This window comes from Acomys minous, assembly GCF_964271855.1.
Source record: "Acomys minous genome assembly, chromosome: 3".
Lineage (NCBI taxonomy): Eukaryota > Metazoa > Chordata > Mammalia > Rodentia > Muridae > Acomys > Acomys minous.
Genome location: NC_140485.1, coordinates 73,431,525 through 73,446,074, shown reverse-complemented (window position 1 = coordinate 73,446,074; position 14,550 = coordinate 73,431,525). Strand labels below are relative to the sequence as shown.

The window sequence follows — 14,550 nt, the reverse complement described above, 5'->3', positions numbered from 1 at the left end:
TAGCCTTGCTCATTAAACGTCTTTTTCTCGATGATGGAATCTGAAAGCCCTGTTAGTCTCTGGGATAATAAACACGCTCTGATGAGTTGAATGAAAGCTAGCAGATGGGCCTATTTTTGGAGGAAAAAAAAACAATTTTAGAGTATATTTTGGTGCACCTTAGTTATGCCTTTTGTTAATTAAAAATCCTCTGAGAAGTAGGAAAGGGCAGGTAATATCACAGTCTCGGAAATGAAAGTCTCTAGTTAGCAAGGTTCCTGTGGTCCTCTAGGGTGGGAGCGGGGGAAGAATCAACCCTGGCCACCTAACGGTGAAGTGTATTATGTAGAATTTAAGAAGAGGACTGTGATAGTCACCTGAGTTGGCGTTAGAATTCTGGGCAGTGATGATAACATTCTTTTAAGTCCATTATGTAGAATCACATAACTGGCTTTGGCACTGTGGCCAGTTAGGGACGAGAGACTGCGGGAGCATGGTGAAAGGCATAAGGAACACAGAAAGCAACAGCCCGGGATGGCGATCAAATGACATTTACACACCCCGTCCTCGCACAGCCCTGTAAGTGAGAATGTGATTTCTGCGTGGTGGAAGGACACGTAGTCTCTGGTAGCCAAAGCTGTAGGGTTTAAGGCGTTATCTACAGGAGCATGGTATGAGTGAGGCAAGGTCTGAGAAGGTTTTTTAAAAGAAGCACTAAGGAGAGAGAGAGAGAGAGAGAGAGAGAGAGAGAGAGAGAGACAGAGAGACAGAGAGAGACAGACAGACAGAGAGAGACAGACAGAGAGACAGACAGAGAGAGAGAGACAGACAGAGAGAGAGAGACAGAGAGAGAGAGAGAGAGAGAGAGAGAGAGAGAGAGAGAGAGAGAGAGAGAGAGAAGTGGAAGTGGAGAGAATGAAGTTGGTGGATGAGGTATATCTTAGTTACTTTTCTGTTCTCTAGTAAAATACCCTGACCAAAGAAATGTAAGGGAGAAAGGGTCTCTTTCTGAGTCACAGTTTAAGAGTTCAGCCCATCATAGTGGGGAAATGAATGTGTCATGGGCTTAGAGTAAAGGGTACTCTGAATCCACACTCAGGAAGCAGTCAGCAATGATTTCATGCCCTCGCAGCTCCGTCTTCCCACTTACACAATCTAGGATCCCAAAGAGGGCATGATGCCACCCACAGTGGTATTCTTATCAATTGATGTAATTTTGATATTATTGAGACAACCCTCCCCCCCACTGGCAGGCCATCCCCTTCAAGTCGTTCTAATCTTATCAAATTGAGAATTAATACTAACCATCGCCAAGCAAGGCTGAGAAAGCAGCGAAGGGGAGGATGTGTGTGGAGGACGAAGTGGATTTAGTTGACAAGTTGGGAGAAGGATGTGCTTCCGCAAGCAAGGGCCAAGATGGAATTTAAGATGATGCATACCAGTCAACCGTAAGTCATGAAAATGCAGGGATGTGAGCCCCACCTTGGTCCCACCTTGTTCCCGTTCATGCAAAGGTAGAAGGTGGAAGTGGAGCCAAGAGTCGCTGTCTCTTGGAGTTTCATAACAGTGCCAGGTGGGTGCCAGGTTTTTCTAACAAACTGGGGGTAAAAGAAGAGATTCGAGAATGTGGTTGGCACCCAGGTTATGATAATTCAAGAGTGATAAGATCGAGGCTAGGAGCAACACAGCATGTGGACATCAAGCACAGGATTGAATGACCCCAGGCTTCCTACCCATTCCAGGGTAACCTCCACTGTTCTGGGTTGCTAGAGGCACGGAGCCATGGAGAGCCAGACTTGAGCTGGCTGAGGTGCAGGAGTGGACGTTCTGTGCATCTGCCTGACATGCCAGGCTGTGCGTCCTCAAGCGGCAGTAAAATGGATAAATCAATTCTTCATAGCTGGACGTAATGACAGCAAACACATTTCTGAAATGTCACCTTGTTCCCTCCTGAGAAGGGAGTGCTTGCTTCCCTGACTTCCAGAAGCTTCCACCTGTGTGGAAGCCCATCGCAGTCACCAGCTCATTCTCAGCCCCTTCTGTTTTCCACCTTTCTATCTGGTGTCATATCACCTGATCTAAGGTTTTTTACAGTCAGGCCTCAAAACTGGGAAACTGAATGTCTAGATAAGCTGTGAGCTTTTGATCTACACTAAGGAAATGTCCTTGTCTTCTGTGGTGATGATCAGGCACCAAGGCCTGAAAGTATGTCTTTAACTAGTATAAAAATTTTCATGATTCTTGGCAGGAGGTCACGGGCAAAAGTTCATGATGGGTCAAGAGACCTTGTTGACATTGTTTCTTTGCTTGGGCCTTACATCCAGATTTACAAGAAGGAAGCAATGGTTTCCAAAGTTGAGTCTACAAAATTAGCAGGAAAATGCAGACAACTATATCTACAGTGTTTGACAGCAGAAGGAGATTCGAGTCATTCTTTTGCCCAGAGTGCAGAACCCCAAGTCTCTGGCTTTGAGCTCAGATTAGTGCATTTCATTAGGGCCACATCTGCACATGGTCTACAGAACAGAAGCTCACCAAGATAGTAATGCCACAGAACAACAACAACAACAACAACAACAACAACAACAACAACAACAACAAAGTAACTCACTGTGACAAACCAAGGAGGGGAAGCATGGGAAATGTTGAAAGCCAACTTGGAATAAAAAGTCCCTCAGATCCAAACAAGACAAAGGGTATTCCCTAGTATCAGCAACAAGCAAAATAAAGAAAAATTTCCAATATTCTGAAGCAACCTGATAGTTAAGAAAACTGGAAACACAAGTATTTATTGGTGTGGGGATAAGTGAACTGAGGTTGGGGCTCACTGATTCCCAAATCTGACCCCAGGCCAATGAAGTAGCCACCCTGACTTACTTTTCCTGCCGTCACAGGTCTTGAGGGCAATGTGACATGTTCCTAGCCCCCATACCCTCTCTACCATTATTGTGCTTTGTGTCCTTCTGCCACTTAAGGTTCCTGCTGAGTTGATTTCAACTGAGTGAGAATTTACTTTTGGTCAAAGGCAGCCTGCATCTCACCCTCCCCACAGCATGTGCCTCATGGGGATGCATAGGTTTGTGTGCCTCTTTGGTCTTCTGTTGTGCCTACGTCTGTGCCTGGCCTATGATAAACTCTCAATAAATGTATGTTGATGACTGAATAACTAATGGGGCCTTTGAGAGCCTCTCTCTGGGTTGGAAGTCCCTCAAGCTGATGAGGTGTGAACCCTTTTCATCTCGTCGCTCTACAGCCTGCTGGTTGAGACAATATTTCGCCAACTCAAACCATTCATTTCCCTGACACTCCATGTTGACTCTTACGGAGGTTGAAAGAGAACCTGTTCCTTGAATGGGCAACCTCCCGAGCTTTCTAAACACGGCAGCGTGCCATAATAGTATGCTGTATTAGCTACTTTTCTCATTGCAGTTACAAAATACCCAATCAGGAAGCAGTATTTGGGCTCACAGCTCGAGGGGACACATCTATCATACACAGGAAGTCATGGAGAAGCAGGAGTTGGGGGGGATGTAGCTGGTCACATGCATGGGATAGTCAGGAATCAGACAATGACTAGGAAGTAGATCAAAACTTCAAGGCTCTTAGTTGACCACTTCCGCCAGTAAAGTCCCACCTCCTAAAGATTCCATGACTGTCTCCCCACCAGACAGAGATCAAGTGTTCAAACACATGAGCCTGTGGGGGACATTTCACACCCAAGCAACAATAGGTTCCTTTCTGATGCCCTTTTCCTGTGGACTCTGTTCTGGTCGTGGGCTTCTAAAAAGGATAAAAGGCTTTACTTGCAGTCTCCTACTTATGGGTCTCCGGGGATCCATGGTGGATGTTGTGTCCAGTAAGCCTGATGACTTGAGTCTGAACCCGAGGACCAACACAGTGGCAGGTGAACTGGCTTCTCTCGCTTGTACTCTGATTTTCACATGTGAGCCACGGCACACGTGTTCAGACACAGATAGATGGACACACACACGTAATAACAATTTAACTGTGTATGTGCGCACACTGATATATGGGGTGTTCGAGCGGAAGTATACATGTCCATGCAAGAACATTATCCAGCAAGTTAACCTCCCAGGCTCAGGAGTCAAAGAGTTAGAAAAAGCTCTAGGGCTGAAGGCAGAAGTTTGAGCCTCTTTGTCAACAGCTCTCAGACCACAATTCTCTGGTGAGTAGCTACTGTGGGAAATAGTACTGTTGCTGTTGCTGACTGGCCCAAAGAAGAAGCATAGGATTTAGAGCAAAGGTGGACTGATTTCCACAGCCATGCAAGAAGAGGGAGGTTTCTGAGAGCGCTCATCTTCTCCTTGGCTGCCTCTTCCTTCATCCCACCTGTAGCTTGATCACCCTCCAATAGGCTTTTCCGGTCAGACCACAGGATGCACTGTGAGTTCTCTTGGCAGCAACCGCGAGAAGGTTAGGACCTAAGCAGACCTGGTCCACCCTGCCGGCCTGGCCCACATGCTGGGCTGCCTTGGTGGGAACACGCTGACAGGCGAATGCTCACACCACTTCAAGGAACCGCCCCTCCAGGTGCTGAGGGCAGCTTTTCTGATGCTCATGTTTTATCGCTGTTTATTTTTGCAAGGCGCCCAGCTGCTGTTAGTGACGATATTTATATCAATAAAGTGCTCTATACATCTGCTGATTTCAGGGGATGCTTGCCAGCTGTGTAAGCAGCCAACCTTGGGGGTGCTTCTGAGCCTGATGTTTTGGTATTCAGAGACTTGGCTTTCAAAGGCTGCCCCAACATCTGGCGCTGAGAGAATCTATCATTCACCAAGGATCAATGCTTTAAAAGAAGGAGCTGGAGTGAGCAACTCAAAGTAAGGTTCTTCACACTTTTCATTCTGCTCCCAAGCTCCGCTTTTTGCAAAAGTGTGGTGTTGGATAAAGAGAGAAGCAAAACAGGCTTTCATCTTTCTACTGGGGATTGAACCTAGAGCTTCATGGATGCTGGTCAGGTTGCTCTGCCACCGAACCGCAAATTCAAGGAGAGCAAATCGGCTTTTGTAGTTCTCATTCCCACTTGTAGTTCATAAAGCCGGGTTATCTTATTTGTCTAAGCAGAAGAGCATGTGTTAATTTCTGATTCTAGAACTCTACAGAGAACTTTCTAGAGCCTTCTTTCAGGGGAAGTTAGTTTTTCCCCCCTATTATTATTATGTCTGTTCCCAACCCTCCATTCTTAAGGCCCCAAACTTTGATGTCACCCTTTAGCTCCCAGGTTCAACCAGATAGCATATTCTGTCTTCCTTCCATTGGCATACATGTGGAATCAACACCATACTATACCCAGCTTAAACTGCCGTTGCCTACATCTGACTGTTCTTGTTACTACTCTCTGTATTTTCTTCTCTGCTAGGAGGAAGCCACCATCTTCTTCCCCCAGCAAGGATCTATTCTTAACCCAGCAGCCAAGGGGATGCTTTTAAAAGTCAAACGATGTCACTCTCCTACCAACTCTGTCTGTGTCTCCCATCCTTTGCAGAGTTGAAGGCCCAAGTTCTCCCTCTGATGACTCATGACACATGTCACTCATGACACTTTTGGTGTCATCACCTGCAACTCCCCCCCCCCTCTGCTCTGGCCTCTGATTACTCTGCTGCTCCGTGTGGGCATCGGGTGTTTTCCCACCATACTGCCCGTCCCACCATTCCCAGGGAGGAACATGCGGCTCGCTCTCCAGCCTCTTTCAACTCTGTGTTTACCCAGTCTCAAGTCCTTCCTTGACTGCCCTTAGTACACTTGTGTCTTGGGCCCCCAAGCCAGCTTTAAAACATTCACCACGCTTCCTTCTCATCATGTTTCACTATATTACTGAATTCATTATAGAGCATTTGTTGTTTATGGTTGGTCTCTCCCCTTTAGAATAGAAAGCACACAGGAGATGGGAGTATTCTCGTTCCACCTTGTCTGTGCGGCTCACGGATACATTCCAAGAACCTAGAATAGCTTCCAGCAAATAGCAGCAGCAGCAGATGCTCAACGAACATGGCTTGTGTGAACAGGGGAAACCTCTTCTGGATATCTCTCATGGGCACCTTCCAACACACATTCCTTTCCCTCCTCTTCTACTCTGCTCCCATCCGTGTTCATCCCTCCCATCTTCCTGCCTTTCCAGTTTGGCCAGGTGCTTCCTGGATATCTGATCACCCAGACAAGCCACCTGGCCACCGCCATCTGTGACTTCTTGTCATCCAGAGTCACAGGCAGTCGCTCCCTGAAGTGTGTGGACTGTACACCGAGTGATTTTTTTACATCGAGCCCACGTTCTCCTTCAAGCTGGCTGCTTCCTCTGCTCTGGCCTCCTTCTTCAATCTCTGAACATAAGCCACATCTTTCCCCACTCTCTGATTCCCATGACTGTGGTCTCTGGTCCTAGATTCCACTTTCTAACACAAGTTAGAAGCCTTAGGACCACCCCCAACATACAGCAAAGGGTTTCTGAATATCTTGGATCCCCTGGACTAGATACTTCCAAGGGACTCAGGTGGTTAACTAGCTAAGGGCTATGAGGAACAGATGAGAGACCAGCGTGTATGATGCTCTACCTCCTGCTTTAAAATGCCCAGACTTGGAATACTTAACTCTGCTTCATTTGCTGGGTTTGTACGAAATCTTCACTGTTAGAAAGGATCCTGTCACAAACAACAGTTTGATTTTATATGATTGTACTAATTCAAGGCCCAGGCTCCTGAATCTGGCAAAAGAAACCTCTCTGCTGACTGAGACCTGCTGTCTTTTTCAGCCTTACTTCGCTCTTCTCCCCCTGTCCCCCAAGATACAGCCCCAGTGCACTGGAACAGAGGCTGACTACAGACAAGCCCTGTATGCCCAACTGCCTTGCCTTTGCGCAGTCATCCATCCCCTGTATGACCAGATCTCCCCTGCCCCCTTCAAGGTCCAAATCACCTTCCTTTTCAAGTCTTTTCTCACCCTCTGGGTAGAATTAATTGCTCCCTGCTCTAGGTCAACATGGCACTTCATTGCTGACCTCTATTATAGCACAGCCACAGGAGCCTGGGATAACTCACCCATCTGTCTCGGTAGCAAGACTGGCAGCTCCTGGAAGGCTGAGACTATAGCTCAGGCCCATTTAGAGAAAAAAATTATTCCCACCCAAGGCCTGTGCAAGGCCAGCACTCACCCAAGAGTGCACTGAATGACTTTGGGTTTCCTTCAGAGCACTGGAAAGATAGCAATGCAAAAATCTGAAAGGCTACATTCGTCTCCTCGACCCCAGAGACTGTCTCAGGATAGTGTCCAATGTCTTAGGTGTGGGAAAGTGTAGGTACATGGTGGTTAGAGCGGAAAGACCCGGAAGTACTAAGGCATAAATTCAAGGCTTAGCTAAGTGGTCAGGGAGCAAAGCTTCCTAGCTTTGGATTCCAGGCCCTGTCAGCAGGGGCTACATGGTGAGGAGCCTTTGGGGCTGGAGGCACTCAGTGTTTTATGTGGGATCTTGGTTTCTGAGCTCTGCCTGATTTAGAGTAAGGCTATAACCAGCATCTCAGACGTGGACTACAGGGTCCTTGGTGTAACTAGACCAAGCCCATAGCCAAGGGGACTAGTTTATAGGAGTCACTGGTGAAGGGTTCAGTGGGAGCCCTCTTGACTCTGCAGGCAGCAGAATGGATACACCTGATATTCATAGTGTGACCACGCCCACCAGTGGACCATCCTAGAATCTCCTTTGCAAGTCTATGGCATGTAGCATACCAATCATGACCTGCTGGGACCCACCCTTAGCGGTCCCACAGCCCCCTCCTACCTGAGCAGTGTCCATCTCATTCAACATCACCACAGAGGAGCAATTGTAATCGAACACAAGCCTCCAGAAGTCTGCCACAGTGTTGGGTAGAGGGTGCTGGGTGACCACAAAGGCGGCGGGCTGCTTGTGGCTCTGACAAAAAAAAAGACACAGGTTTCATCAAATACATACTCATCAGTGATACTCGGATCATGAGGATGCTGGGATAGGCTGCCAGAGGCCCTGAGCCTGCCAAACAGATCTCACCTAGCACCTGCCTGCTCTGTTATCTCTCAGTGTCCCGGTGGCAAAGGGGACCCTTCTCATAATGACCATATTCTCCTCCAAACTAAGACATTTCATTAGGAAAGTGTCATGCGGATGGGGATTATCCAAATAAATTATTTATGTCTCGGAGCTCAGCAAATCATCATTACAATGTGAAATGAAAGATCCAGGATGCAGGGTTACTGTGCCATTGGCCAAAACACCTCTTGGGATATCAGGGACCCTATAACATCCTGTGTTTAGGATGCCTAGTAGGAGACCAAAGAGGCCTCAGAGGGAGCTCAGATTACAAGGATCAATCCTGTCTCTGGGAAGGACTAAGAATGGGGTCAGCTTGGCCAGGGGTGACCTGTTAAAGGCAGCCAGGTATTAGAGTCATGTGGCGCTGAGGTTCAAACCCAGTTTTGCCCCCTGTGAATTACGACTCGCCCTGTCTGCTTATTTATGCAACACTATGCACCCATTTGTTATCCACTCACGTTTAAGATATCATTGTGGGGAGTCAGGGACTGAACACAGGTGAAACTAGGATGGTTTCAAATTTTCTGGAAAGTGGAACTTAAATTTAAATGGACGGTTAGAATTAAAAACCAAAACCAAACCAAACCAAACCCAACTTGGCAATTAGGGTGAAAGAGATTGTTCACTTGCTGCTTTCCCAGAGGACCTGAGTTTGGCACCCAGAATACACATCAGGCAGCTCACAACCATTTGTAACTTTATTTTCAGGGGATCTTATGACTCTGTCTCTACAGGTATCACACTCATATACCCATTGTCAGTCTCTCTCTCTCTCTTTCTGTCTCTCTGTCTCTCTGTCTCTCTGTCTCTCTGTCTCTCTCTCTCTCTCTCTCTCTCTCTCTCTCTCTCTCTCTCTCTCTCTCACACACACACACACACACACACACAATAATAATAAACTGAAAGCCCTGTGTGAGACTGGGAGCTTCCTTTGGGCCCCATGTGCCGTGCCACCTCTGAGGAAGTATTTGGAAAGATTGGGGAATGTCTGCACTTCATCAGTAGATTGTGAAACCTGAAAGGCAGCCAGCGTTTCAACACATTTTCAGGGCAGCTGGTCCACGTGGGAGTCAAAGCTGTACTAGAGTCACAAGTCCAGAGGAAATGGAGAGAGAAGAGGGACAGAGACTGCAGAAATAGCACATCAAGGCCTTGCAGGCACTGTTTACCATGTCTAGACTAGGGATTCCTGTTTCCCAGGGCCTTCTCTTGGCCAGCGGATGATCTGAAATGGAGTATCTGGAGACAGACCCTTTACATGTCTCAAAGCTCAAAGGTCATGTCAGCATAGCCTTTCAGCCATTTCCAGACTTTAAAAAATATCCAGGCTAAGACTAATGAGATGGCTCTGCAGTTAATAGCACTGGTTGCTCTTTCAGAGGACTTGAGTTCAATTCCTAGCACCCACATGGAGGCTTACGCTTGTTTGTAACTCCAGTTCCAGGATGTTAGAGGCACCAGGCACACATACTCTCTTTCTTTGCACGGCCCATGCTCTGCAGGCATGCTCATGGTACCCAGACCAAGACACACACACACACACACACACACACACACACACACACACACACACACACACACACATTTTCTTCAGGTAAACATTCACGCACATAAAATTAAATTAGAAACTCAGACTTTCAAGACAGTAGGCATGGGGTGCCAGTCTTTGGTGCAACCATCTTAGAGCCAGTTGACTTTGAGCAAGTGATGACAATTCTCTGACCCTCAGTACATCTCCAAAAAGTGGGGAGAGAAATACTCCAGGAAGGAAGGGACAATACAAGTCCAGAGCCCAACATGGTGCCCAACATGCAGAGAGTGTTAGTTTTCTTTGCTTTCCCTGTCTCTGTGATAAATGCTCTATTAGGCCAGCATGCCTGACAAAGCCTTATCTGAAAATATGTTCGAGATCTGTGCTCCTGCCGGGTTTCAGGGATCAGCCAGCAATCCATTTCATGGATAACATCATCCTTTACCAGGGGAAACATTAAAAATTAACCCAGAGGACTTCATATTTTTCTGCTAGAGGCAAAGCTGCTATGGTTACCAGATAATGCACAGACTGGGCTGGAATACAGATAAGGATTTTCTTTTCTAATATAGAAAGGCAAAGGCCTCAGTGATGGCTCATGAGAGAAATGCCCTGTGGACAAAGAGAATACAATCAGAATCAGAGCTTGGCAGAAGGCGTTTGACTCCAGGCAGCATCTAACCTACGAAGTAGAGGCCAGGAGCTTCCTTGATCCTTGTTTGGATGAAGAAGGCAGAGAGAAGATGCTGGGACGATGGACAATAATTGTAGGAAGAGAGAGAGAGAGAGAGAGAGAGAGAGAGAGAGAGAGAGAGACAGACAGACAGACAGACAGACAGACAGACAGACAGACAAAGAAAAGGGACAGAGAAAAACAAAACCACACAGAGATAGATAGACAGAGACAGACACAGAGGGAGAGAGGGAAAGAAAAGAGACAGAGAAAGACAGAAACCCACATATACAGCGAGGGAGAAAGGGAGAGGGAAGGAGGGAGGGAGAGAGAGAGGGAGGGAGAGAGAGAGAGAGAGGGAGGGAGGGAGGGAAGAAGGGAGGGGGAGAGAGAGAGGGAGGGAGGGGGAGAGAGAGAGGGGGAGGGAGGGAGGGGGAGAGAGAGAGAGAGAGAGAGAGAGAGAGAGAGAGAGAGAGAGAGAGAGAGAGCTCTTAAAAGGCCTTAAGCTAATACCAGAAGTCCCTATTCCTCTTTAAGCAATTCTAGCTACTTAACATGACCTAGGCAAGACCCACTGCTTCTATGCTCTGCCAGGCTTTCTTGGAGAATGCAAGCACCCTTGAGCTGAAGCTAGGGCAGGCTTTTTGAGGACCTAGTTGGGTTTTGACTTTGTATTACCTCTTTGTTTTCAAGTCCCAGAATTCTTGGCACAGTCAGAGGTCAGAGAAGTAATGGCCTTGATCCAGGAAGAGAATCCTCTATTCTTGTTGGTAAGTGAGATGGGGCGGGGGGACCATAGGGGCTGGATGAACATGATCTCACAGTGGAGGAAAGGTGAGGAGAGGAACCTGGAATTGGTCATCTTTAATCAAGCAATAGTATTCCTGGTCCTGAACCCGAGACGCCAAGACGCCACACCTTACTGGATCGAACAGGAGGAGGGACCATAAACCTAGTTCTAGTGTGGGAGCTGGGAGCCCTGGCTTTGCCGCTATCTTTCTGGAATACCTTGCACTTGTCTGTCTTCCTCAGTCTGGCGTTCACCTCTCCTGCTGCAAAATGCATGGGTACAATAATAATAACTAGAAGTTGCCTGGAGACCCAGGGTAGGGGGAGGGGGGAGGCATATGGGGCAGAGGCAACACTGGGGTAGAACATTTCCCTGCTTTCAAGCCACAGCAGCTAACAGCTCCCTTCTTGGACATGCCACCGAGGAAGCAGAGGATGGTGTGTTAGTAAGGAAATCTGGGACATGGCCCATATTCCTTCTTAATCTTTTTTTTTTTTTATTACTTCCAATCACTGCCCAGTAGCAATTTACTGAGCATCTACTATGTGATGTCTTCCTCCTTGCCTCTGTTCAAGAGCTATCTCAGGGACTACATGGGATGTACCAGGAGGAACTCCAAGATGTCATACTACATCTTGGTGCCAAACTTGGTGCCAGGCCAAGGCACAGGCAATGTGGCCAGAGTTGAATTTCTGGCTGAGAGTCGTTTCTGTGGGAAGGGGAAGCATGCAGGATAGAACTATGAACCTAGGATGTTATGGGGCTTCTTTTCAGCTTTTGATCTATTCTGTCCACCTTTTTAGAGCCAACGGGCCAAAAGCAGACAATGTATTTGTGTTTGAACATGAGGCTTTCAGGGAACAATGGTCTCAGAGGCTGGCAGTTAGAAGCAAGGTGGCCAGGAAAGACAGGGCACTGGGATTCAGCCATCTCCGCCTTGGGTAGAGCTTTTTTTCAGTAATGGCAGCCAGGGGCTTCCTGCCAGGGCTCAGCTTACGTCCATCAGTGCTGCATTGATGTAGTTGCTGGACTCTCCATCTACGGAGATGAGGAAGGGCAGGCAGCGGTCCAGAGGCAGGACATCCATGCTCCGATTCTTGTCATGGTTCCGCGGTAAGAGCCCAATGCTGCAGTCCTCAGGACGCACTCGAGGGGTCACGATGTTGAGTGTCTGTGGGGCACACAGGAGAGTAGAGGAGATTGTGTCCAGGGAAAGGAGACCGATACTCAGCTTTAGCTTAACTCACCTGTCTCCACTCTCCAAGTTTGGCTCTGCCGTCCCTTTCCCCAAACCCATGCTTCTCCCACGACAGTGATACTCTATTGTATCCTGCTTGCTGCTGTAGGACTTCTGGGCAAAGAGTCTTTGCCAGGAGTTTTGTGACACCTTCAAGATGCCAAGACCGCAGGGGCAGCAAGCCCATACACAGGCTAAGCCGTGGGCTGACAACACCTGTCAACCATTGGCGCCGAGCTAGCACAGCATTAAAGGAGGACCAGCCAGAAGGGCATACGGCAGGGAACGGGTTAGAGACTCTCTAATGAATGTTAAACACCCCTTGAAGTGCCTTGGAAAGAAGGAAGTGATTTACCAACACTCTTCTCGGTGTTAATGCTGAGAGAGGACAGAAGGATGCTAGGATGTGCTGCTCAGCGTGGATATGGGGACATTGTGGGGAAACCTAGCAGATCTATAACATTGCAAGGCTTATGCTCGGTAGAGTAAGTCTCACACAGTTAGGGACCAGACCTGTTCCAGCCAGTAGACTAGATCCTGTGTGCAAAGGCCAGGGTTTTGTGCCTTCCATCCCCCTTTGTCACTTGGCATAGCGTCTCTGCTCTAAGACAATGAAGATGACTTGTTTAAAAGAGTCCTACAATACCAGCTTGGTTGGAATACTGTGAGCTGTTTACTTGCTTCTTCCAGCCCAGTTCTCACAGTGTCATTGCCCAGACACGGCCCAGTGTTTGGCCATGGGATCAGGGCTGAACTCTCACTTTTACTGAGGGATCTGTGTCCAGGATTTCAGCTTTTTATACTCTGCCATTCACATCCAGGCCTCGCAGATCAAAGCTGCAGTTTTGAACATCCTGACTCCCAGGTGTGGATCTGTGATGTCTGAGCCATGCTATAAGGGCAGCGGTGGGGGGGGGGGTGTCAAAGCTTATCTTACATGTAGATAAATGTCCCCCACCCCCACCCCGGGACCTGTTAAATTGTAAGTTTTAATCCAGTAGGTTTGGGTGGGGCCCAAGAGTCTTCATTTCTAACAAATTCCCGTGTCCACACAATAGGGCTAAAGGCTTTGTGGAGAAAACACAGAGGCATGAAATTCACACCAACATATAAACTTGTGTCCATTCCACAGCACCAACAAGAATTAACTAAGACCTCAGTTCAATAGCATAATCACAGCAGAAAAAAACAAGTGCCAGCCATCACTGAGTGATTGGCTAATAGTTGCTAATGACTGTGCAATCTGATGGTGTGAAAAGCTTTCCACAGCTGCTGGGCACTGCAGACTGAAAACACACACACACACACACACACACACACATCTCAGCAACAAAGTCTCACAACCTGTGTTTGAAGTTACCTGGGTCATTGCTATAGGCTGAATGTGTATGTCCCCCCACCCACACACATGTGTTGCTTTCCCAGCACTCAGCGGGCCATATGAGGAGGTGGACCCATGAGAAGTAATTGGACCTGCAGGGTGGAGCCCTCACGAATGGGATCAGTGTCCCTATGAATGGATACTCAAGAGTTTGCTCATCTGCATCCGCCATATGACACCATAAGGAAACAGCCACTCACAAACCTCATTGGTGTCCAAGCTCTCCCCAGATTCTAGACTTGCTGGTAGCTTGCACTGGGCTCACTGCTTCCAGAAGTGTGACAAACAAATGCCTGCTGCATAAGCCATCCAGACCGTGGATACCAATTAGGACAACTCAGAGCAACCAAGGCCCTGAACCTCGGCTTTACGCATACCTGAAACTCATCTTTGATCTGGCTGGAGTTGGTCTGAGGGTCCAGCCTGCTGATGTTGTAGTAGAGAGAGCGGAACTCACACACAGGAATGGCGGTGTTGCCGCAGAGGCATGCTTCCAGGATGGCATCGTGCACAAACACATACTGCTCCTGCAAGGTCAAGGGGAGGGGAAGAGGGCTCCAGGTAAGACCAGTTGCCTGTGAGAATTTTGTCCACATCAGACGAATCTTGCAACCATGAAGAAAGGACATGATTTGCCCTGCAGAATCCTTAGTTTTTGTCCTGTAGTCCCAAAGTCTAAGTCCCCGCATTTCACAGCGTTTGAGCTATGGTGCAGGGTGCATTTTTGCCCTCGTATAAGATGGAACAGCAGAGCCATTGATAAGAATGAGAAACGTGAGCACACATCATTGCAGATTGCAGGTGCCACCGAGGCTCCGCCCACATCCCCAGCTGTCATCCTGAGGCTGCTAGCTGTAGAAACCCTGCTTTTCTCTGCTG

The 14,550-nt window shown here is 47.8% G+C and overlaps 1 protein-coding gene across 16 annotated transcripts in view; it reads right to left on the bottom strand.

Moving 5' to 3' along the window:
* The window catches only part of PTPRT (protein tyrosine phosphatase receptor type T), a 1,106,784-nt gene that overhangs the window by 16,748 nt on the left and 1,075,486 nt on the right, over positions 1-14,550 (bottom strand). For all 16 annotated transcript variants that reach the window (XM_084776217.1, XM_084776209.1, XM_084776218.1 and 13 more), the window contains 3 exons: positions 14,049-14,198; positions 12,051-12,224; positions 7,772-7,903 (listed from right to left, as the gene is read on the bottom strand). In XM_084776217.1, the coding sequence (XP_084632343.1) occupies positions 7,772-7,903; positions 12,051-12,224; positions 14,049-14,198 (456 nt within the window). The remainder of the gene's footprint in view (positions 1-7,771; positions 7,904-12,050; positions 12,225-14,048; positions 14,199-14,550) is intronic.